This window comes from Grammomys surdaster, unplaced genomic scaffold (genome assembly GCF_004785775.1).
Source record: "Grammomys surdaster isolate TR1022 unplaced genomic scaffold, NIH_TR_1.0 242, whole genome shotgun sequence".
Classification (NCBI taxonomy): Eukaryota; Metazoa; Chordata; class Mammalia; order Rodentia; family Muridae; genus Grammomys; species Grammomys surdaster.
In genome coordinates, this window is record NW_021604687.1 from 5236857 (window position 1) to 5260385 (window position 23529).

General features: G+C 49.7%; 1 protein-coding gene across 2 annotated transcripts in view; it reads right to left on the reverse strand.

The window, feature by feature from the left end:
• Window positions 1-13513: 13513 nt before the first annotated feature.
• Kcnh2 (potassium voltage-gated channel subfamily H member 2) overlaps window positions 13514-23529 on the reverse strand; it is a 32231-nt gene continuing 22215 nt past the window's right edge. Inside the window, exons 1-11 of one of the 2 annotated variants that reach the window (XM_028774690.1) lie at window positions 22995-23429; window positions 20229-20657; window positions 19377-19764; window positions 18837-19036; window positions 18230-18482; window positions 17032-17225; window positions 16610-16709; window positions 15803-16081; window positions 15486-15672; window positions 15095-15272; window positions 13532-14076 (exon numbers count right to left, since the gene is read on the reverse strand). In XM_028774690.1, coding sequence (XP_028630523.1) covers window positions 13927-14076; window positions 15095-15272; window positions 15486-15672; window positions 15803-16081; window positions 16610-16709; window positions 17032-17225; window positions 18230-18482; window positions 18837-19036; window positions 19377-19764; window positions 20229-20657; window positions 22995-23102 — 2466 coding nt within the window. In that variant the 5' untranslated portion in view covers window positions 23103-23429 and the 3' untranslated portion in view covers window positions 13532-13926. Of the gene's footprint in view, window positions 14077-15094; window positions 15273-15485; window positions 15673-15802; window positions 16082-16609; window positions 16710-17031; window positions 17226-18229; window positions 18483-18836; window positions 19037-19376; window positions 19765-20228; window positions 20658-22994; window positions 23430-23529 lie in introns of those variants that run through there. The other variant, XM_028774689.1, reaches the window with a different exon arrangement.

A 23529-nucleotide genomic window follows, 5' to 3' on the forward strand; every position in this document is an offset into this window, starting at 1 on the left:
ATAGTTGTGCTGGTGACTGAGGATAGTTGTGCTGGTGACTGAGGATAGTGATGCTGGTGACTTTTCTCTGTGAGAAAAGCATTGTTTTGGCTCACAGCTTCCAAGGGATTTTAGGACATAGCTGAAGGAAAAGCAAAGTGAAACAACTCTGTCCATGGCAGAGGCAGCATGGAGAGAGAGAGAGAAAGAGAGAGAGAGAGAGAGAGAGAGAGAGAGAGAGAGAGGAGGAGGAGGAGAGAGAGAGCAGCCTCAACCAGAAGCAGGTTTTTTGAGAGAGAGACAGAAACACAGAGGCAGAGTGACAGAGAGACAGAGACAGAGAGACAGAGACAAAGACAAAGACAGAGAGACAGGGAGAAGCCTCAACCAGAAGTAGGTTTTTTGTTTCAGCTCAAATATGAAGTGCCCCACAATAGGCTCATGGGTTTGAGACCTGTTATCACTAGACCTTTATCTCTGGTAACATTGTTTGAGGAAACTGTGGAACTTTTCCAACTGTGGAACCTCCCTGGAAGATATGGATCATTGTGGGTGGGCCCAACCGTCCTCTGGCCTGAGCCCCCTTTATGCTCCAGCAGCCACAGTAGTAAGCCCCTTCCTGCATCATGCCTTTCCAAAGTAATGATCTGTATCCTAGAGTCAGGATAAGCCCTTTTTCTCTGAGGTCTCCTGTCACAGCAAAGAGAAAATAAACCAGGACAACCAACCTCCAGTGCCCCCACCACCTTCAGCCTTCTGCCAACAAGGCCCTAGTTTTGGAAGTTGGCTTACTTACTTTATTTATTTATTTATTTATTTATTTATTTATTTATTTATTTATTTTACTTATTAACTTTACATTCTATTCACTGCCCTCTCTCATTCACCCACCCTTCCACAATCCTTTCCCCCTCCTCACTGTCCTTCTCAGACCAGGTGGGGACCCCCTGGGTATCCCCCAACCCTGGCACATCAAGTCTCTGTGAGGCTAGGTGCTTTATCTCCCACTGAGGCCAGACAAGGTAGCCCAGCTAGAAGAACATATCCTACATATAGGCGACAGCTTTTGGGATACACTGCTCCAGCTGCTCAGGACCCACATAAAGACCAAGCTACACATCTGCAACATGTGTGCAGGGAGGCTTAGGTCCAGCCTGTGTATGTTCTTTGGTTGGTGGGTCAGTCTCTGAGATCACCAAGGGTCCAGGCTAGTTGACTCTATCATGGTGTTCCTACCCACTCCAGGGCCTGCAATCCTTTCTCCTATTCTTCCTTAAGAGACCCTAAGCTCCATCCACTGTTTGGCTGTGGGTATCTGCATCTGTCTGAGTCAGCTGCTGGGTGGAGCCTTTCAGAGGACAGCCATGCTAGACTCCTGTCTGCAAGCATAACAAGAGTATCATTAATAGTGTCAGGGACTGGTGCTTGCCCATGAGTGGATCTTAAGTTGGGCCCATTCCCTCAGTCTCTGCCTCATCCCACATCTCTGCATACAGAATAAATTTTGAGTCAAAATTTTATGGGTGGGTTAGGGTCGCTATCACCTCATTGAGGCTCCTGCCTGGCTACAGGATGTGGTCTCTTCAGGTTCTATTTTCCCTATGTAGTAAGTCACAGCTAAGGTCATTTTCATTAATTCTTGGACACTTGACTTATTCCAGGTCTCTGTTTTGTCCTGGAGATGCCCCACACCTCCTCACCCACATCAGTTGCAGATTTCCATTCATTCTCATGGCCATCTGGCCATCCCTCCTGTCCCTCCCCACACCTGATCCCGAACCACCCCCCATTCCCTTCCCCATCCACTCTTCCACTCTGTTCCCTCCCTCCATCTCAGACCCTACTACTTAAAGGCTACACAGCTGTGCTACCAGCTGGGGACCACATGTTCAAACACATAACTCCGTTGGGAATGTTGCAAATGGCATAAAGACGCACAGAAGTGTCTTTGTCCAACAGGCCTGGGTTAATTCCAACAGGCTAAGCATTTTAGTCAAGAGACTCACAGTTTTTCTGCACTTGGTTCGTCTCCAAATCATGCAGATAGCTACCCAAAACATTCATGTTCACAAGTCAGTTGACAGAACATTAGGCAGAAGCCTCAAGGCGCCTGGACTCAGCCAGCTGCTCTGGGAGCCTTCCTAGGAAGGTCCCAGCTGCCAGCTGGGGTTGTCATTGGCAATGACTATCAGAGTCCCTCCGGCTCACCAAGTAGCTGAGTCACAGCCTGTGCCACTGTAGGAGAGGGAAACTTAGCCCCGGGTGCAATACTTTCAAAGACCCCAGGTTTGCTATGCTCTTGGAGGCCCTGGGACAGAGGAAGACAGGAGCCATTGAACCAAACCCAGCCTCCTCCTCAAGCCCACAGTAGTCCTGGCTCTGGTGAATTCTCACATCCCGTCTGCTCCACCCTTTGTGTTTTCCTCACCTCCTCTCAATGGCCCATCTCTGTAACTGGACACTTTACCGTAATTCACTGGTGATTATTCTCAATGTTGGGAAACTTACCACCAATAACAATAAGGAAAAAAACTGCAGTCCTTCTCCCTCAAAATGGCATGGTAAACTTCATCTCTGAGATGTGCCATCAGATGCCTGCATAGTGTCCCAATGGACTGTGGAGGACTGGAAAAGAATCAACCAGTCAGAAAGTCACCAACAGCAAAGCGGCCAAAAGTCTTGGGCTGGACTGTCTACGCTTGTAGGACTGTGAAAGGACAGCGTGGTTTTTGGTTGAGCACTGGCTAGAAATGGCCGGAGACCCAGCAGGTTTCCCTGCAAGGGATGGCATGCATTTCCCCACGCTCCCAGACTCCAGGCTCCTGACATGGGGCAAAGATCTCCATCAATCCATAGCATGGAAGAGAGATGAAAACAGGATCTGGGGTATACAGAACCACAAGTGGATTAGATCAGAGGACAGGTCTCCTCCCTGAGCAGTCCCAAGGCAGGGGGTAGCCCCAGACATCCCTACTGTACATGGAATAGGACTCAGGCCATTTTCTAATATCCACAGGAAGGATCACAGTGAAATAAAGGGGTGCTAAGTCCCATCATTGACTTGGTATATACCTGATCCTTACTGCCCTGCCCCATACTCCTGCCTTCAGCCCTAATAGTAACCCCATTTTACAGTCACTCAGAGACCTACATGAAGCAGAACTTCCCTGTAAACAATCACAATCCAAGCACCCAGAGCAACATGACAAAGTGCTCGGTGACCATTGCCCACCTACAAGTTCTGTTCTGTTGAGCCACCCAAGCCCAGCAGACCAATCTTATTTGTGAGGATGCTGCCCCTGCTCAGTGAGTACCATAGCTCTCTGCCTGCTGTCACCTGGTAGAGCGAGGGAAGGAAGTGCTGCATATGGCAGGCACTCCAGGGACTCACTCCAAACTCCCCAGAGAGAAGCTTCCCTGCCAGTTAGCACTGAGGCTTTTGCAGCCAGGCCTCACACGGCTGCTTATTTAAAGGAGCAGCAAGACAACCGTGCTAAACACTCCTGTTTCTTGGCCATGACTCTTGGAGGTTTCCACCTCACTTTACAAGGTGTGAACATAAAATAATAAAGCTGATTACTCAAGCAGATGCCTCAGAAGATATTCCCTTAGTGGTTCATTTTAAGATAAAAGTTAACAGCAAAACTTTGCTCTCTGCTAGACTTTTAGAGCATGAAGTATCAAAATATTATCCTAGGCTGCCGGGCAGTGGTAGTGCATGCCTTAATCCCAACACTGCCGAGGCAGGAGCAGGTGGATCTCTGAGTTTGAGAACAGCTTTGTCTGTAAAATGAGGCCAGGATAGCCAGGGTTACACAAAGAAACCCTGTCATGAATCCCACCCGCCAATTATTACTTTAGAAAGACAAGAAAACAGTTTTTATTCCTTAATAATGTGTATATGTGTAACTTTAAGAAACATAATTAAAGCATCTGGAGAGATAGCTCAGCAGTTAAGAGCACCAGGCATGAACTGATCTTACAAAGGACTTAAGATCCTTTCTCAGCACCTACATCAAGCAGGACAACTCCCAGTAACCCCAGCTCCTGGGTCTTCTGCCCTCTGTGTACACTCAGACACACATAGACATATAGGTTAAAAATAAAAATTAAATCTAAAAAGAAGGTGGTGGTTTGAATCAGAAGGACCCCTAGGGGATCATTTATTTGAATAAACAGTTAGTAGAACTGTTTGGGAAGGATTAGGAGGTGTGGCCTTGTTGAAGAAGGTATGTCATTGGAGGTTGGCTTTGAGGTTTCAAAAGCTCATGCCAGGCCTAGTTCTCTCTCTCTCTCTCTTTCTCTCTCTCTCTCTCTCTCTCTCTCTCTCTCTCTCTCTCTCTCTCTCCCTCTCTCCCTCCCTCCCTCCCTCCCTCCCTCCCTCCCTCCCTCCCTCTTCTTCTGTGTGTGTGTCTGCGTCCCTATAACTTGTGTATGGTATGAGCTCTTAGTTATGCCTGCCTACCTACTGCTATGCTCCTTGCCATGATGATCATGGCCTAATGTAGGCATAATTTTTTTCCAAACCTATTTTAATAATTGTTCAACCTCTCCTCTTACCCACCACTCAGCAGAGGTAGTAGAAGAGAAAGGTTATTAGGATATGGAGGAAGTGATCTGTTTAACAATAGTTTGGGGGGGGATAAACACAATCTTCTTTGTCAGAAAATATGAATCAGCAGCTGCAGTTCAGTCCTCTCAGCAGGTAGACACCATGCACAAACCAGCAGCTGTAGTTCAATCCCGAAGAAATCACAAAGCTTGTCAACCTGCCCTAGGCCGCAGACAGGACAAGAACCCACAGGAACCTCAGGAGCAGTTCTTTGGTACGTTTCTCTCAATGCTGGAATTACCACAAGTTGAGTTCAACAACACTATGTAAGGTAAACCAATACATGTTTTCATGTATCATTAGTGAAGAATAGTGAGGTGGAACAAACCGCACCAATGCTGTTGCTCCAACTGTCTGTGGGGTCATATTTATACTCCTTCATCACTCATCCTTTCACCTGTGAAACATTCTTTCAAGTGTGTGCTTTAGCAAGGCATCCTTCCACCTGTATGTCCCAGCAAAATATCACTTTACATAACTGTCTTTCCAAAGAAGCTAGAAGTTTCCACTTCAGACTAACCCCTTGAAACTGTAAGCAACACACAATTAAATGTCTCACTTTATAAGTTGTCCTGATCACAGTGTCTCTCCACAGCAACAGAACAGTAATTAAGACAGATGGTAACTAGACCATCATTAATTTTTACATCACCCATGCTTAAGATAGACAATTATCTAAAGATGTCCCAGAATAATCACCTCAGAAGTCCTCCACTCCACATCTGCTTTAGTCTTTAGAGTCTATGAGAATGACCAACACTGAGTCCTCACTGGCCTTTATATAACATGGAGACCCCAGGCTAGAAAGAGTCCCTTCTAGAGGCCACTGTGAGTTCTCACCAAATGGCAAGGCTGGCAAGGTCACATTGTCCATAAGACTGTCTGACATCTGGGGAGCAAAGTGGGTCCCACAGCCCCAAAGCCAGCACTGCAAAGACCCAGGTATTAACAACTCTCCCACTGGCCATCAAAGGACATATGAGCTTCACAGGCAGAGAAGGTTGCCACTTAGCACACAAAAAGATCCAGTTGCAGTCTCCCTGCCCCCCACAATGGACATTGGTTTCTCTCATCCCAGAGTGGAGCCTAGACCTTGTTCTAAGGTAGCACAGACAGACCCAAGGGTTCTGTTTACAAAACAAATCCTCATCTAGTCTCTTTCAAAGAGTTAATCAAGGCATTCTCAAAATGCCAACCTGGCTTCCCATGTGGTACAGTTTTCTAAAACTTGTCTGTATCTGCATTTGTTAGTGAAGAGGGTAGAAGAGAATCTATAGGGTCAGCATATATTACAAAGGGGCATTATGAGGCTGGCTTACATGGTTTGCACTAGGCAGGCCAACAGTGGACATCTGCCTGCGTGTTGGAGAGGCTAAGAACTGGTAGCTGCTCAGTCCAGAAGGTTGGATCCATCCTCAATCCTGAAAACTTGAAGGACCCTAGAGAGTTGCTATTCCCTAGCACACACTGGAAAGACAAAGAGGCTGGGTTATATGCTGCATAAAATCTCCAAGAACAGTATAAATTGTAAAAGCATGACCATGTATGCATAACAAGAAAGATGAAACAGAAAGAGAGGAAGAAAATGCTGGGTCTCAACGTCAGTGAAAGTTGGTGGCTGAAGACTATCTTGGACCCACCAGGTCCGAATAATGACTTGGAGACCTTTATTATTATGAAAGTTGACTCGTTACCCATCCTCAGTCCTGGCACCTGTTTCTTCTACATCTGGCTGGCGAATCTCCGGGCTCTGATTCTTTCCCAGAGTTCCTATCTCTTCCTGGAAGTCCCACCTCTTCTGCCTAGCTATTGGCTATTCAGCTCTTTATTAAACCAATCAGAAGATGCCTTAGGTGAGTGAGGAAGGACAGAGACACATCTTCGCACAGTGTATAAATGTGTTACTCCAACAGGCTGCAGCAGCAACGGCAAGGTCTGGACTTGCCTCACGGAAAGAAGGCAGGCAAGCAATAAATAATAAATAATAATAATAGTAGCACCTTTCCCTCAGGTCTCTTTTCATCCTGGCTGCTGGAAGGCACCGTTCACCCCTCCCTCAGACTTGCACAAAAGCATATCTGTCGGTTGATCCCAAATCTGATCAAATTGAAAACCAAGATTTAAGCATCCCAGAATGGAAGCTGTACTCCCTGTAGGATGGGGTGGAAGAGGCAGTAAGGAGGATAGAACGCCATCCTCCAAGGAAATGGCTGCCATCTTCATCAGATCATCGGTGCCTCATTTCCAGCAGCCATCAGGGGTAAACCTGTTGACTGTTGGAATTTTCTCAGAAGAGGAGGATGTGGGGAGGATCCTTAGACCTTCAGCTGAGATTCCAGCTGCTCCTCCCAGCTTATGAATGCAATTCTGCGCCAGTGCACAGCAGCCTCTTGGCCTCCTGGTTCTGGGAGATATTAGAGCATATATAAGCTATAAGAGGTCCACACACAAGGACTCCATTTATGTACCCGTGGGAAGACCCGAGTGTTTGGGACCTAAGTGTAGTCCCAAAGTTTTCTTGGGGTGAGCTTTTAAGCACAAAAACCACATTAAAACTGGGTTGACACACCTCAGTTGGCAAGAACAGTTAGCCAGATAGAGAACTACAGAAGCCAAAAGGCAAGGTTAGTACATTCAGGAACTTTCCCAGAACTATGGACTTTGATGGATTAGGTCTTTGTTCTCATTTTGGCAGAGGATGCTGCCTATGTGCTGGTTCCTGAATGCACCTCCATCATGGCGTCAGTTGTGCTACGGTCTGGGGCCCATTAACATTCCCCACTGGTTCAATGAGAATGAGTCAAATCTGGGGGCAAGGAATTATATTGTCTCAGCACGATTAGTTTAACAGAATTTATTTCCTGTTTTACATAGCTAAGAAGGCAGTTGACCAAGCAGAGTCCAACAGTGAGGGCTAAGAGCAAATGGACAGACAGCCCAGCCGTGGCCGTAGAAGAGAAGGTAGCCAGGAGAACAGAGATTAGGACCAGTTGCTAGATATTTGGCATCTCATTTTTTTTTTTTAATCTTGAAAGTTATTTTTGACAGTGGCTAAACTTTCTGTAATTATCCATGACTGGTTGACATAGAAGCAACAAGTTTCTCCCAGTGTCATACAGAAACCTCTTTGTCTCGTAAAGAGGAGATTCCAGATATTACTGCTACAGAAGCAAAACATCTGAACCAGGCATGGTGGCACATGCATTTAATCCCAGCATCAGGAGGCAGAGGCAGGCAGATCTTTGTGAGTTTGAGGGCAACCTGGTATATGTAGTCAGTTCTAGGGCACCTAGGAGTATAAACCAGTACAGCCGTTATGAAAACTAGTGTGACAGTTTCCCAAAAAGCTAAAACTACAACATGACCTGGCTATACCCCTCGTAGACATATATTTAAAGGATTTTATATTTTAGTATAGAGATAGTTACTCATTCAAATTCATTGCTCTTACATGCATGATACCTAAGAAATGGACTCGATCGACCTAGATGCATCCGCTTATAAATAATGAAAGTGTAGCCACAATGAAACTGTTTGGCTACAACAAAAAATGAAATTTAAAATTTTCAGAATGAATGAATGGAACTGAAGAATATTATTCTGACTGAGGGAACACAGACCCCCACACACACACCCAAAAAAATTAAAAATAAAAAACCTCCACATCTCTCCCATATGTGAATCCTAATTTTAAAATTTTTATTTGTATGTTTAACTTGGAGTGTTTATAGAGGCCAGGAAGCTGGAAATGAGCTGCTGGGAGGAATGGAGGGAAGACCTTAAGTCAGATGAAATAGTAAAACATCTATTGTACTGAGAACTCTGGTTTCTTTGAAAAACACAGAAATATTATGAGAATATGTTTTTGTTTTAATCCCAGGTATCGGATGTAGGGCTGCTTCAGATTGTCCACAGCAGCTGACTATGATTTGCCTCGTGCTCTAACAGGATGTGATTTTGCCAGCTGCAAATAGTTTCTGGATTGTGAGACAGTCGGAATACTGGGGACCTTTGAGAGGGTATATAAACGCTAGGGCACCAAACGTTGGGTTTGGTGGTGGTCATGGTGTGTTTACTCTCCCAGGTCTCCTAGAACTCATTAATCAACAGGAAGTAGTCTAACAATAACATCATGCCCTTTTTCCTTTATCCTTTTTTCTCTCCTATGTAGTGTTAGGGGTGAAAAGAGTAGAAAAAGGATTTAAACCCATAGAGGAAATGGCCGGGGCTGAATGAATGGTATTTCTTTTCAAGACACCAGCAAAAGGTTTATTACAGCTGCTACCAACTGGTATATCTCCTCCTCTGCTCCCAGAAGGAATTTGCTTGGGCGGAGGGGGGGAGGGTTGTTTTCTTTTCTTTCCATTTTCTACTTCCTATATTTAGTTTCAAAAAAGGTTGGGAGAATGGCTAAGCAGTTGGAAAAATTGCAGGTGGGAATGGAGGGGCCTGAGAAACAAAAGAAAAAATGGCTGAAATGGGAAACAAGGGGTCAGTCCTGGTGACTGAGCAAGAAGTGGGGGTCTTCCACATGAGGAAAGAGGGGAAGAAACTGTGCCAGAGGGCAGTCGGGTCAGAGAAAGGCTGAAAAGGTGGGAGGACAGGCTGAAGAAACAGTGCATTTTGAAAGAAAGGGTTAATCTCAACCAACTACCCCAGAGTTAGAGGAGGGGCAGCCTGGGGTTACAAAATCACCATCAGCTTTCCCAGTAGTCACACAGCATGTGCTTGCTAACAGGGTGTGGAACAAGTTTATGGCGAGACAGGATGTTGTCTTATAGAATTGATAGATCTAAGACATTTTAAAGAGGCTATGATTTCATATGGGATACACTCATCTTATGTGAAACAAATTCTAAATAACTGGGCTACTCAGAATAGAATTATTCCCCAATACTGGTATTAACATGGTGGAGAGAAGAAGCTTTGAATATTAAACAGTAAAATAGAGCAAAAGAATAAATATAATAACAGATCAGTTGCTGGGTGAAGGGCAGTACTCCGATCGATATATATGAACAGACTCAACATGATGACACTCCTATAAAACAATGTCACTTAGCAACTGTAAGTTGCTGGGACAAAGTTGAGGAACCAGGGAAAAGGCCACTTCATTTATAAAGATTATAGAAAGCTACAGAGAAGACTTTGCTAATTTCTTTTTTTTTTTTTACAAAGATTAGTCTCAGCTGTGAACAAAGCCGTATCAGAACCTGATGCAAGGCAGGTGTTGATAGAGACCTCGGTGTTTGAAAATGCAAATACCAAATGTAAAACTGTTATTAGAACATTAAAGGTTCAGGCAGAGCCCATGGACAAATGGATAAGGGTCATGACCAATACTGATTCTAATGTGTATCATGCTAATGTCATAGGTCAAGTTATAGCTAGAGGGTCTCCATTATCAAAATGCCCACGGCTTCAGTTGTGGGAAATTTGGTTATTTGCAATGAAACAAGCTGCTAGAGGTCTCAGATCTAGTGCATTAAATACAGTACTTTGTGCAGGAAAGGTGAAAGGCATCTCCAGTGATAATTATTTTCCTAAATCTCAAACAAAAAAGAAGGCCCGGGCAACCAGGGTTGTGCAAGCAATATGGCAAGGGTTGCCATTGGACCAATGAGTGTTGGTCCAAGAGAGATACAAGAGAGATCCAAGGCAATTTCTTACTGTCAGGAAACGACTTTGGGAGCCTGGTTTGAGGTCCCACAGTAAAAATTATGAGCCACTTCAGTCAAGAGCAGCTGAGAGTCACCAAGTTATAGAAAAAACTGTGGAATTAAATCATCCTATATACATGAGGATGTGTTAACATCAGAATGGAAGCTTTTGAAGTTTTTCATTGGGGATGTGGATTGTTTTTATTTCCAAGGGAAAGGAAAAGCTGTGGATACCATCAAAACTTATAAAGATTAGAACTGAGCAGGAGAGGTCTCCTGAAAACCTTGGCCACTGATCTGAAAAGTGTTTATTACTTCATTACTTCATAGTCTCTGTTACGATTTCTTGCTACACACAGCACACTTAATGGATTAAAACAGAAGCGGGAATGTAGTGAGAATTTTGGCTTCTTTGAAAAACAGAGAAATATTATAAAATTATGTTTTCATTTTAATCCCAGGTGTGGGATATGAGGCTGTTTCAGATTGTCCACAACAGCTATGATCTGCCTCGTGCTCTGACAGGGTTGTGCTTATACCAGCTGCAGATGTTTCTGTGATTGTGTGACATTTGAATTCTGGGGACTTTTGAAAGTATGTAAATGCTATGGATCCGAGAGGCAGGGTTGATTGTTGGTCATGGTTTGTTAAGTAGTCGTGTGCAAAGAAACAAGAAGAAATTAGATATCCTGACGACAAAGATCAAACTTTCCCCAAGAACCTCGACAACCCTAATCAGGAGGAAGTAATCTAACACTTCCTTTCCCCTCCATTCTTTTTTCTCTCCTAGCTAGTGTTAGGGGAGTTAAAGGGTAGAAAAGGAGGGTGGAAAGGGTGTAAGAAAAAAGAATTCACAAAGTATCAAAAAACACAATACACAAGTGGTATAAAGAGGCGTGTGGTATTAGGGGCATGTAAAGAGGAGGAGAGACAAGGCCATGAGGCGGCATCACCTGAAATAAGGGCTGCATGGAAAGCAATGTGGATGTTGGGGGCTGGGTCTTCCAGAGGACCCAGGACCCGAATAATGCCTGTTAACTGCAGCTCTACAAGATCTGCTGACACACAAATAAAACACAAACTTTTTACATTTTTTTAATTATAAAAAAATCAGAAGGAGGAAGAACTGTAGAAACCAAAGGGGTCAAAGACACCAGGAGGACACAGACCACAGAATCATCTAAGCAGGAATCATAGTCTCACAGAGACTGAAGCAACAGTCACCGAGCCTGCCTGGGCCTGTGCTAGGTCCTCTGCGTATTCGTTATGGTGGTGTGGCTCAGTGTTCTTGGAGGACTCCTAACAGTGGGGTAGGAATGTCTGACTACTTCACCTGCTCTTCAGACCCTTCTTTCCGGGTTGCCCTGTCCAGCCTTGATATGAGACTTATCACAACCTATTATACATATTCAGCTGATAGCCCTGGGAAGCCTGCTCTTTTCTGAAGGGAAACAGAGGAAGAGTGGATCTGGGGGAGAGGGAGAAGAGGGAATGGGGAGGAGTGAGAGGAGGGGAAACTGTGGTTGGAATATAATGTATGGGGGGAGAATAAATAAATAAAAATGTATTATGGAAACCTATTATTTTAGTTAAGCAGGAAACAAGCACTAGCAGCCAATCCTGCTCACCTAAGTTCAGCCCCTGGGATCCAGCTGGTAGGAGAGAACTGACTTCCACAAGTTATCCTCTAATCACACATCACTATGGTGTATACACACACACACACACACACACACACACACACAACCAGTGTAAAAATATACATACTTTTTAAAGAGAATTTTCCAGGATGTATCATATATGGGTAGACAATGCTGTTCTTGGAAGCCATACATTATTTTTCTTTAACATTTGTTTTTATTTTATGTATCTATTGAAATGTTTGCATATATGTCTATGCACCACATGCATGCCTGGTGCCCTCAGAAGTCAGAAGAAGTCATCAGACTCCCTGGAACTGGAGTTACAGATGGTCATGAGCAGCCTGGTGTGCTGCGTGTGTGTGTGGTCTGTGTGTGTGTGTGTGTAATAGATGGAATTGACAGACAGATCAAAGCAAAGGTGTAATGTGGCAGGTAGAGAGGGACCAAGTGATAAACACAGCCACCCTGACTGCTGCCCACCACTCAGTCTCAACTTTGAAATCATAAGTCTCTTCCTTTTATCTCTTCCCAATATTACTAGGCTCTGGTCAAGGTGAGACATCCCTCCCTTCTTCCTGTCTGAGCACTACCATGCTTGTCTTCAGTATTAGCATACTCATCTCAAAGGGACAGCAGAGGTGAGGAATCTTGAGAGCCAGTCTGGGCTCTGGAAGCACTGTCATCTATAACCCAGCCTGACCAGGCAAAACTCACCACTGCCTTTGACTGGCACATGGCAGGCACCATCTCTGAAGGGTGTGTTCACAAGCCCAACAACACAAGCCCACACAAACCTGCACACATGAGGGAGGGGAATCGTCACTGTCATCAAGATACCTGCTTTGACTTATTCCCAACAGAATGAGCCACCTTACAACCGCCGTCTTCACAGCAGCTCCTCTTGTGGTCAACAGTCACGAGGGACCAAGGTAATCAAGGTAAGAGCCACCTGGAGCCAGACACAGGTATGTGCTGGTCACAGTGGGGAAGCCAGTGTATCCAAAGCTACACCCATGTGAGGTCCAACTATACAGGGTCAACCTAAAGCCGATGAGGGGTAGGGAGGCTGAACTCAGACCAAAGAGAACCCAAGTGGGTGTGGTGCTGGATTTGTGAACTATTTGAGAGGGACAAGTGTGTGGTTGTATCAGTGTAGGGGTGACTTGGGGACCAGTGCCCAGGAAGTAAGTCAGCATGAATGTGAAGGGTTGCACTCAGGGTACAAGTATTCCATCAGACTCAAAGTAGCCCATATGGTTTTGTTGTCCCAAATCCAGGACCATAGTGTCTGGCCCCAGGAAGCACTCTCCATCTTTTATGTACATGGGTATACATATACAGAGAGAAAGAGAGAGAGAGAGAGAGAGAGTGAGAGAGGAGAGGGGAGAGGGGAGAGGGAGGAGGGGGGAGAGGGGAGAGGGGAGAGGAGAGAGGAGAGAGGAGAGAGGAGAAGAGAGGAGAGAGGAGAAGAGAGGAGAGAAGAAAGAGGGGAAGATATTTGGTTACCCCTGCAAGTGCAAGCCTGGACAGAGAGAGACCAGGATCCCTGCACAGAGGCTCTGGCACTACCATTTTAGTACATTTAGAACATAAACATGAGAGATACGGCAGGTGATGGCTGAAGCCAACCAGCACCCTGGAGTCTCCTCAGGATAATTATTTATTATTCATAGTCATCAGCATCTTCATTAATTATTCATATGATCCTTAATTATTATCCTTAACAATAAGAGCAGTAAATAGCAGAAAAGTCCTTGAGGTGCCTAAGGCCCAGGGCCGGGTGCCTCCGGGCAGTTAGACCAGCTAATGCCCCCAGGGCAGTGGGGGGGACCACAGACCCCCTGTCCACTGCCCAGCTCTGCCTCTGCCCCTCCCAGTGGGGCCGGGGTATTGCAGGAGGAGATGCTGGTCCCAAAGGCAGGGAAGGAGGTGCTCCTGCACTGTTCTCCCCTCCAAACCAGGGTCTCCAAGGAGAGCGGTCAGGTAATGCCCTGAACCCAGGGTGAGCCACGTGTCCACACGGGCAGCATCACTAACTGCCTGGATCTGAGCCATGTCTGTGCAGGGGCTGGGAGGTGAGGGCCCCCAGCTGGCCGGGCAGGGAGAGGCGTCGAGTGGGGCCATCTTGGGGGAGCTCTGGGGCTCCTGCAGGAAGCTCCTCAAACGCCACGAACTGGGAAACCTGCAAAGAACACAGAGCTTGAGCAGGCAGGAAAACGTGGGGGAGGAGAAAGGGGCGGAGAAAGCAATGCCGGGAGGACTGGAGGTCGGGGAGGAGGTTTAGGTGGGCAGAGTGAGACCTGACAGACCTAGCCCTGCACCCAGGGTAGCTGGATTGCAGGCTCTCACCTTTCCCTTCCCTAGGGAATGTGGCTGGAGCCAAGCCCTCCATGGACTAAGAAGTCCCTGCAGAGATGGCAGCCAAGACACAGAGAGATAAGGTGCCTTCTTGAAATTCTCCAAAGAACCCTGGGGCCCTGAAACAACAGTGAGCCAGCAGCAGCTAGGCCTCTGAGGCCAGGGAGAGCGCCAGGGCAGGCAGGAGGGGTTTGTGGGTGCTGACGTATCTACTGGTGAGATCCCTGCGTGGGCGGCTGTGAAGGGAGACTGGCACATTTGCTGACGTGGGCCCTGGTGTCTGCAAACAGGAGCAAGCAGCATATGGGACCGGGAGCAGTGCCGGGGACGGGGACGGGAGTAGATCCCAGGCCACCTCTGGGAGCCACAGAAGCCCTCCTCAAGCACCTATCAAAGCTGGAGCTGCCAGAAAAAAACCAGCTACAGCTGTCCTCCAGGAGGCTACTCAAAAAGATGTGGATCAGGGAGTTCCTATCTCAGAGTCTTGACTTTGGCACCCTGGAAATGCCAGCAGCCTTCAGGATGCTCTAGCACTGCTAGAGTAAGAGCCAAGATGAAAGGCAGCAAAGCTAGGGGAGTGTAACCACAACAGGGACCAAAATGCTGTCCTGAGGGACACTCTCAAGCAGCATCCAGACCCAAGTCCCCAGCTCAGACACCATGTTTACATCTGGCCCTCAGGCCTCTCTGCCAGCAGGCTGCCCGGCTCCTGCCCTCTGCTGCCTTGCTCCTGAGCAGTGGTAGGAGGAAAGCAGAAGCAGGTAGGAGAGTCTGAGGGATGAGGAGGCCACATTTCACACCCAGATGAGAGGTGACAAAGCAGAGAGGGCTCCAGAATGTACCTGAGAAAGCGAGTCCAGGGTGAGAGTGGGGACAGGGCCGACAGGCAACAAAGGGGATGTGGAAGTGGGGCCGGGCCCAGGGGTGGTCACAGCACTGTAGGCAGGAGGGACCAGGGTCATTTGCCTCTGTAGCAGCTGTAGGACAGTGGCCATGTCTGCACTTAGCCGGGTTTCCAGCCTGGGGCAAGAAAGGAAGATTTCTCAGAAGTGGAGACAGCTGGTCCACTCTAGGCTTCCTCCTCACCCAGCTGAGGAAGGAGAGGGTCCATCTGCCTGGCACAGACAGGCCTAGACAGAGCACCCCCGGAACACCAGCAGAAACCCAAAGAGGCCCCAAGTTCCCCCACAGTGCAGCCTACCCCGTGCCTATTCCCAGGCCACCCCTCTTCACCTGTTCAGCTGTCTCTGGAGTGCATCCAGCCTGCTCTCCACGTCGCCCCGGGAACGCCGACCAGGGCTAGACATGGGGATGTTGAGGAGGCTAGGGGCTGGGGCAGGGCATCGAGGCAGCTCCTGGTACTGGCGCCCCCGACTGTCCCCCCAGAAGCTGAAAATATTGGACACCCCAGAGAAGGCACCTGGAGCCAGAGAGGAGTGAGGTCAGGAAGAAAGTCAAGCCCCTGCCAGTCCCAGCCCATCCCCCATGCTGCTCAGCCACATGCTGCCCATCCCCCCACACACACTCCCATTACCAAGGCCCAGGCCTACCTGACAAGGGATTACAGGTGTCACTACTTTTCTCCCCATCCTCGGTCAAAGCCTCCCCACCTGGGGGGTCTCCAGGAGGCCTGGGACTGGAGAAGGGCACCAGGCGGAGGGGGCTGGAGCTGCGACCTGGGCCCTCATCCTCACTGCTCTCTGGGCTGGAAGGGCCGCTGGATGGGCTCTCCCCCCAAGGCCCTCCCAGCTGTCCCCGGCAACTTGACCCTGGCCCAACTCGGGAAGGGCCTTGCCCCAGGGCTGACACCTCCCCTGGCTGCTCTGTGTCTGTGGAAAACAGAGAACATACCTCAGAGAGAGGGGAGAACAGGGAAGGAACAAGGGGAGTTGAGTAAGCCTGGAAAGGAGCACGGTGTGTATATAGAAAGTTGTTTTATCTTCCTCCCACTCCCCTGCCACGCCCTGACTCGCTGGCACCCTCGGGGGCACTGCCGATTCCAGATCTCTGGCTCTCTGTAGCCCTCTGCTTATTCCTTTGTTCTTGTGCTCCCTCCCGCCACCTCCTTCTCTCTTTAAGAGGTCAAGGCCTGCTAGATAACCCTCAGGCATAAAGAACACCAAAAGCCCAGCCTTTGTGTTGAAAGTAGGGGAGGTTAACCCAAAGGAGATAATGGTTTAACCCGGACTTGAAAAGGTGGCAGCCTTTGGACAGCAGAAGGGAGGCATTGGGGGGTGGGGTGCAGTGGAGGACTGCATGGCAGTCGGCTGGGCAAGGGGTGGAACCTGCACAGCCTGACCCTACCCTCACTCCCCTCTGACCCAACTCTCCTCCTGCCCTTCCTTTGACCACCTCACCCTTGTCAGTGCGCCTGCGGAATGACAGTTTGCGCTTGCGTTGCCTGTTAAAGCCGCTCTCTAGTTCCGCACTGCCGGGTGAGCCAGGAATCATGTTGGTCTGCAACCAAAAGAAGAGGAGTCAGGGCGCTTAGGTTCGTCCTGCCTGGCTGGCCTGGAATATGGGGGTGGGGCAGGCAGCTGCAACCCTTCATTAACATAGGGAGGTGGGGCTGTAGGGAAGAAGTCTTCCCTCTCTTCCCAGACCCTCTCCCTGTCGCTTTCCCCCAACACGCTGAGGTTGGTACTCTCAGGGTCTGATCTGACTATGACATCAGAAAAGCAGGCAGAGAAGCTGCATATCCAAAGTCACAGTGAAGGGGCAGCCTGTCAATCATCAGCTCTCCTGGGGATAAAGGCAGCTCTGGGGATGGCCCACTCACATCTCGAAGGTTGAAGGTGATCTCCAGGCTAGACCAAAAGTGATCTGAGAACTCAGGGTACATGTCCAACACCTCCAGCAGATCGTCACGATGGATCTTGTGCAGGTCGCAGTAGGTGAGGGCCCTCACATCCCCATTGGACTTTCCAGGGCGAGCATACAGGTTCAGAGGCTCTCCAAAGATGTCATTCTTCCCTGGAGGCCATGGAGAAGACAGAGAGACTTGAGCCCACGGCATCGCTGGTGGAGTAGCGAGTACCCTCTGGGTCAATTCCACCCTGGACAGCATCTCTAGTCATCCATCTCCCAGCCACACAGCCAAGCAAGCATGAGCCAGTTCACCTTCCCAGGGCTCTCAGCAGATGGGGCAACACCCGTGGCTAAAGGTAACAGAGGAAGGGACCAGGGATTGGGAGTCTCTCAGCAACTACTCAGCCAGAAGAAACCACCATGGATTTTCCAGCTCAGCCTACAGCCATGGCTTCCTTGGGGCAACTCTACTTCTATGCTCAAACACGCTCCTAACAAAGTGCAGTTCCCTATAAACAGTGGTCTTCAAGCTACAAACGGCAGCTCGTTGGTCAATCAGAACCAGTATTGTTTTACTGAAAGAAAACGGGACAGCATATCGAACCACAGAAAAGACCAAAATGTGCTCACATGTGTAGGAAAACTTGATTTAGTTGGGAAGGGAATAGGTTGTGGAGTGGTGAACATGTTTGGGCTGAACTATAAAATAAAAGTCTAAAATGCCCTGCTATGAGCCATGGGCAAAAGTTTGATGCCTATATAGGACAAAAATAAACAAAAACAAAAAACATAGGAGGGCAGGAAGCCTCCACTGTGAGTGCCGTCCATGCACACAGTGGCCACAGGTGGGACCTGTATCCTTAGTGAAAGTGGATGCACAGCCTCCAGCTGAGTATGTCCCACTCAACTACAAGATGATAGTCAACTTTAAGGAAACACTAGATGCCTTTCCATGGATAGATCCTGAAGTTCTCTCAAGTGCAGGGGAGGTTATGTAGCCTCCCAATCCAATGGACCCATGTCCTGCAGGGTTCCTCTCTGTTGCCCACCTTGAAGGCCCCTCCTCCTCGGGTGAGTTAAAAGGACTCAAGAACCAGCAACCCCGCACCCCCAGTGTATTCAAAGGGCTCAGGTCTCTCTGGGTTTCAGTGGGCATCCCCACCCCATACCCAAGATGGCCACCACGACATCACCCCGCAGGATCTCGATGGAGCCCCTGGAGATGAAGTAGAGGGCAGTAAGCAGGTCCCCAGCGTGCACCAATGTGTCCCCTGGTGGTGCGTGTGTGGTCTTGAACTTCATGGCCAGGGCCCTCAGGCAGCCTTTAGTGGCCCCTCGGAACGGCTTGCAATGCTGCAGCAGCGATCGGTTGAGATGTAGGCAGATATCAGCCTGCAGGCACTCAGGGAAGCCCTTCAGCACCTGCAAATGGGGATGGTTCAGCAGGATCTCTTAAGTGTCAGTCCAAACACCAGTCCACTGAATCACACCTCTGGCTCAGGGAAAACCTGCTCCTCCCAATTCTGCAGAACCTGTGGGGGCCCAGAACCCCCACAGCACCTGGGTTCCCACCCTGACCACGTTCTTATCTAGAAGTATAGCAATTGATTTCCCATGTCCGTCTGGCTTACATCAGATGTGTGAAGAACCTGGCCTCTCCCAGTGGGAGAACTCCAGGTGAAGGAGTTTCATGGTCACCGTCCTTTGTAATTCTCCGGTTCTTTATAATACTAACTACAACCGCCTGAGATATGACCATGCCCATTAGTGCCTCACCGCGTTCATGTCGATGCCGTTGGTGTAGGACCAGGCGTGCTGGAAGTACTCCTCGAGGCGCTGGCGTAGCGGGTTGGGAATCTGGTGGAAGCGGATAAACTCCCGCACCCGGAGCATCTGTGTGTGGTAGCGGGCCGTGCCCGAGTACAGGCGCTGGATGATGGCGGACACGTTGCCGAAGATGCTGGCATACATGAGGGCTGGGGGCGTGGGTGAGTGGGGCCGTCAGCATCCGCAGGGACCCCGCCCGCCCACGGGGACCCTCTGCTCAGGCCCCGCACCAGGTCAACGACACTCGCGGTCCGGTCACGACTCAGTCTGAGAGTGGACATACACATGCTCAAACACAAGCCAGCCTTCAGCATTTCCTGCCCTGGTGTCCCAGCCTCCAAACTATACTGTGAGCCCAAGACTCTAGGAGGGGAAGAGGAGGGGGCGGGGCAGGGAGGTCTGACTGCCACTTTGCTCCATCCCAGGACTTCACTATCATTTCTATCCAGCCGTGGCTCCACCCCTCACCCGCCTCCAGGACGCACTCACAGCCAATGAGCATGACACAGATGGAGAAGATCTTCTCTGAGTTGGTGTTGGGAGAGACATTGCCAAAGCCCACGCTGGTGAGGCTGCTGAAGGTGAAGTAGAGCGCTGTGACATACTTGTCCTTGATGGAAGGGCCTCCCAGGCCGCTGCTGTTGTAGGGCTTGCCGATCTGGTCACCCAAGTTGTGCAGCCAGCCGATGTGTGAGTCCATGTGAGGCTGTTCCATGTTGCCGATGGCGTACCAGATGCAGGCCAACCAGTGCGCGATGAGCGCGAACGTGCACATGAGCAGGAACAGCACTGCTGCCCCGTACTCCGAGTAGCGGTCCAGCTTCCGTGCCACACGCACCAGCCGCAGCAGCCTCGCAGTTTTCAGCAGCCCGATCAGCTAGAGGAGGGGACATGTTCAGTGTGAGGGTACATGAGTACGGAGCTCTGCAGCAGAGGGTACTGAGCTGGTGCCATAAAAGACTCCTTCCTGGGAACTCTCTCTGATAATGAAAACCACCTGGCATAACGTGCCTCCCACACTGCTCCCAGCACTGATGTCACTAATCAAAGTGCTAAGGGTCTCCATGCCGGGAATGAGGAAAGAGAAGCTCCAAAAGGAGCAACAGTCACCTCAAGGTGCTGGGCCAGAATTCTAAGTAGGAGGGAGCTTTTGTGTAAGTTAGAAAATGATATTCCCACCCCCAACTTTAGAAAAAGAAATGCCCCTTCTAGCTCCTTATGACCCTTTGGGTGAACAAAGATAGATTTGTTAGAGGCCTTCCTTTCCTGTATAGTATCCCCCTCTTTCACCCCTCACTCCCTCCTGGCTCTTTTCTCCTGGCTACCTCCTGCTAAGCCCACCTCCTCAGAGCCAGAGCCAAAGATGAGCAGGTCGAAGGGGATGGCAGCCACCATGTCAATGAGAAACCAGCCCTTGAAGTAGTGCACAGCAATGCGGCCCGGATGGCTGACCACCTCCTCGTTGGCGTTAACATAGGTGGTACGGAAATTGATAAGGATGTCCACAATGAACATAATGTCCACGATGAGGTCCACTACCGCCAGAGGCTGACAGGCATAGCCGCAGTCGGGGGCTTGGGACCCATCTTCAGTCTCCTTCAGCAGGAAGGCAGCCGAGTACGGTGTGAAGACGGCCGTGTAGATGACCAGCAGCAGAATGAGCCAGTCCCACACCGCCTTGAAGGGGCTGTAGTGTAGGATGGTCCAGCGGTGTATTCTTGGGGCCTGCAGTTTATACTCAGGCAGCACGTCAGCTCCCAAAGAAAGGACCTAAGGTGTGGGTGAGGAGGAAGAGTCATGGGACTTCAGAGCAAAAGTTGGTACTATCCATACGGTGGTCAAGTAGAGCATATTTCCATCAGAATGCTCGTCTTCAGCCAAGTAGCCTTAGAAACTGACTACCCCAAACCTGGACACTACAGTTCCCAGAATGCTAACCAGCAGGGGGACATCCTGGCTGACTCCACACAGTACCCAAAATTCATGAACTTGGGTCATCATGCAGGGAGGCCCAAAATTGTTTCCCACCAAAAGACAGTCCAGACCCTTCAGACCATGCAATGCAATTCTCACCATACAATCTTGCCCCAAAGCCCCAAAAGTAACACACACACACACACACGCACACACACACTGGCTCAGTCTAGAATATGTTCCAAGGACTGCAGTTCCCAGCTGGGCAGTGAGCCCAGGAGCTAGAGTTCCAACACATAAAATAGTCATTGCGGCTCCCTCACTTCAGACCACTTGTCCAGGGATGCCAGCCGCCATTCTCAGGCCCCTTGGCCTCCCTGAGGGAAGAAACCCTTTCCCTGCTGCTATTCTTTCTCAGGCCTCTCTCCACCTCAACCCAAGGAAGCCTCCCACACAGGGACAGAGTCCAACCCAGGTACCTCAAGAATACAGAGAGATGTATACCCAGGATGGCTCAGAGATGCACTCTTGGCCTGCACAGAACGCCATTTTCAGACAGGGGGAAAGCACATGCCCCTCAACATTCAGGCAAAGGCAGCCAACCATAGGGACAAGGGGCAAAAAGCACAGCCAGCAATCTTGCTCCCAAACCTGCCTAGTAGAGAACTAGCTTTCCCAGAAGCCCCCTGTCCACCCACCCTTATAATCCTCTGACAGACATCTGAGTCAGCTAGAATCCCTTCCTCAATCCCTCTAGCCTTAGACCATGTCATGCCTTCAGAAGACCCTAAGCCTTCCACAGCCCCAGAGATTTTAGCACTGTCCCAGAAGCCCTGAATCCCAGGGCCCACAACCTCAGGTTTCTGGGCTCAATGTTCAAGTGGGAATCCCCTAAGCCTGTCCTGCATAGGTGGTGCTGTTTAGAGACCATCTTAGGGAAAGAAGCTAGTAAGAAAGATGGATCTTGGGAATGGATTCCAGGGTTTGCACCTGGAATAAACACAGAGACTTCAAAGAAAAGAGATAGGGTGGGGATGAGCACCAGGCCCTGGTCAGAAGAGGATCCTAGGTCTGCCCTGCCTTTAGACTGAGGACTTGTTAATTAAAACACAGGGTTAACACACATGATGTTAGTGACCTTTCAAGCCATCAAAAAAAGAACAGGCTAGGACCCCCTACAGACAAGAGCCAAAGGGAATGGCTGTTACTCCATAGGACCCCTGCCTGAACACAGGCCTGAGGAGCTATACTGCACCACCCCAGACAGCAGTGACCCTGTCCCCCAGGTCTGCCCACAGCCCTAGTGCACATTTGCATTCAAATATTCATCAAATCTGGGATACAAGGCTCAAACTTGCTAATTCAGTCTACCCAAAGGCCAGTCCTATCTCTGAAACCACTGGCTTACCACATGGCTCTAGGCCAGCTCTATAATCCCTGTGTTTGCTGTCTTACAGAAGACTGACTCAACCTTGGATCTTCACCTTGGAAGGGAAAACTCTCACCTGTGTCTGTTCCCCTGCTGGGAGGAGCATATGAACCCAAACAGAGGGAGTCAGGGACAGCAATGATGCTAGCAGGGGTGGGAATCTCAGAATCACCCAGAGCTACCTCCAGGTTCTAAAGCAGGAGAGCCAGTAGGGTGGAGAGGCAATCACCAGCTGATGGGACAGTGGCCCAGGATGCCCTAAAGAAGTGAGCCAATGCTTCATTTCAGTCTGCCCTCATTGCCCATTGAGCAGCCTCTGATCCCGTCTCTCCTGAGACCCACAAGAGTAATCCAAGCCTCCACTGCTGACCACAAATGTCACAGTAAGGAAACCCCAGCACCTCTGTGTCAGGTCTAGCTGCTGCCTACTGGTTCCTGTCTCTCTCCATCTCCCCATCATCCTCTCTAGACACCTAACTGCTTCCTAGCCTTTCTTCCTTTATACTCTAAACTAGAGGACTGTGGGCCTTAGAAGCCATAGGAAAGGGGTTGCCAAGGCAAGGGAAACCCCGGGAACCTAGCCAGCAGTCAGGAGGAGAGCAATGAGGAGGAGTTCAGTGGTGGACCACACCAAAGAACTCCCAACCTGTCCTGCTTCTCAGAAGCCCTCTCCCCAACAGTAGCCAGAGCCCTCTGGGTCACACTCCCACCTGCTTCGGTGTCCCAGCCCAAGAAAAGTATAGGATGCTGAGGGAATCACCTACCTCCTGGGCCACCAGGCTGGAGATGCGCACTGCCCGCCTCACCCGGCCTTTCTGGGCCCTGGGCTGCAGAGCCCCTGTCCTGCTCTCCTTTCCCGCTGGAATCGCCATGGAGGACTTAGCTCCCCCAAGCCTGATTGGCCTAAGGCCCCAGGGCCCGGCCAGGGCCTCACTTGTGCCCCAGCAGCAGTCCCAGCCTAGGCTGCCAGCCCAAGGCTGGCCGACTGGCAGCCAGAACCACCTCTGGCATGAAGCCAGAATGGCTGGGGCTGGGCCCTGGGGCTGGGGTCACCTAGGCAGTGAGTATGGACAGCTGCCTGCTTGGCTCTTGCTGCACATGGCCCCTTGGTGTGGGCCCCCCGCTACCAGGGTGCTGTGCTCTGCCCGCCTGCCGCCAGTCCAGTACCCGCGGTGGGAACCGCAGCTCTTCTGCCGGCCAGCCCCTCCTCCTGCCAGGTTCCCACCCCGACCCCCCCCATCGGCCCCGCCTCCCCCCCCCCCCCCCCCGCCTAGCCCGTGCCCGCCCTCTGCCCCATGC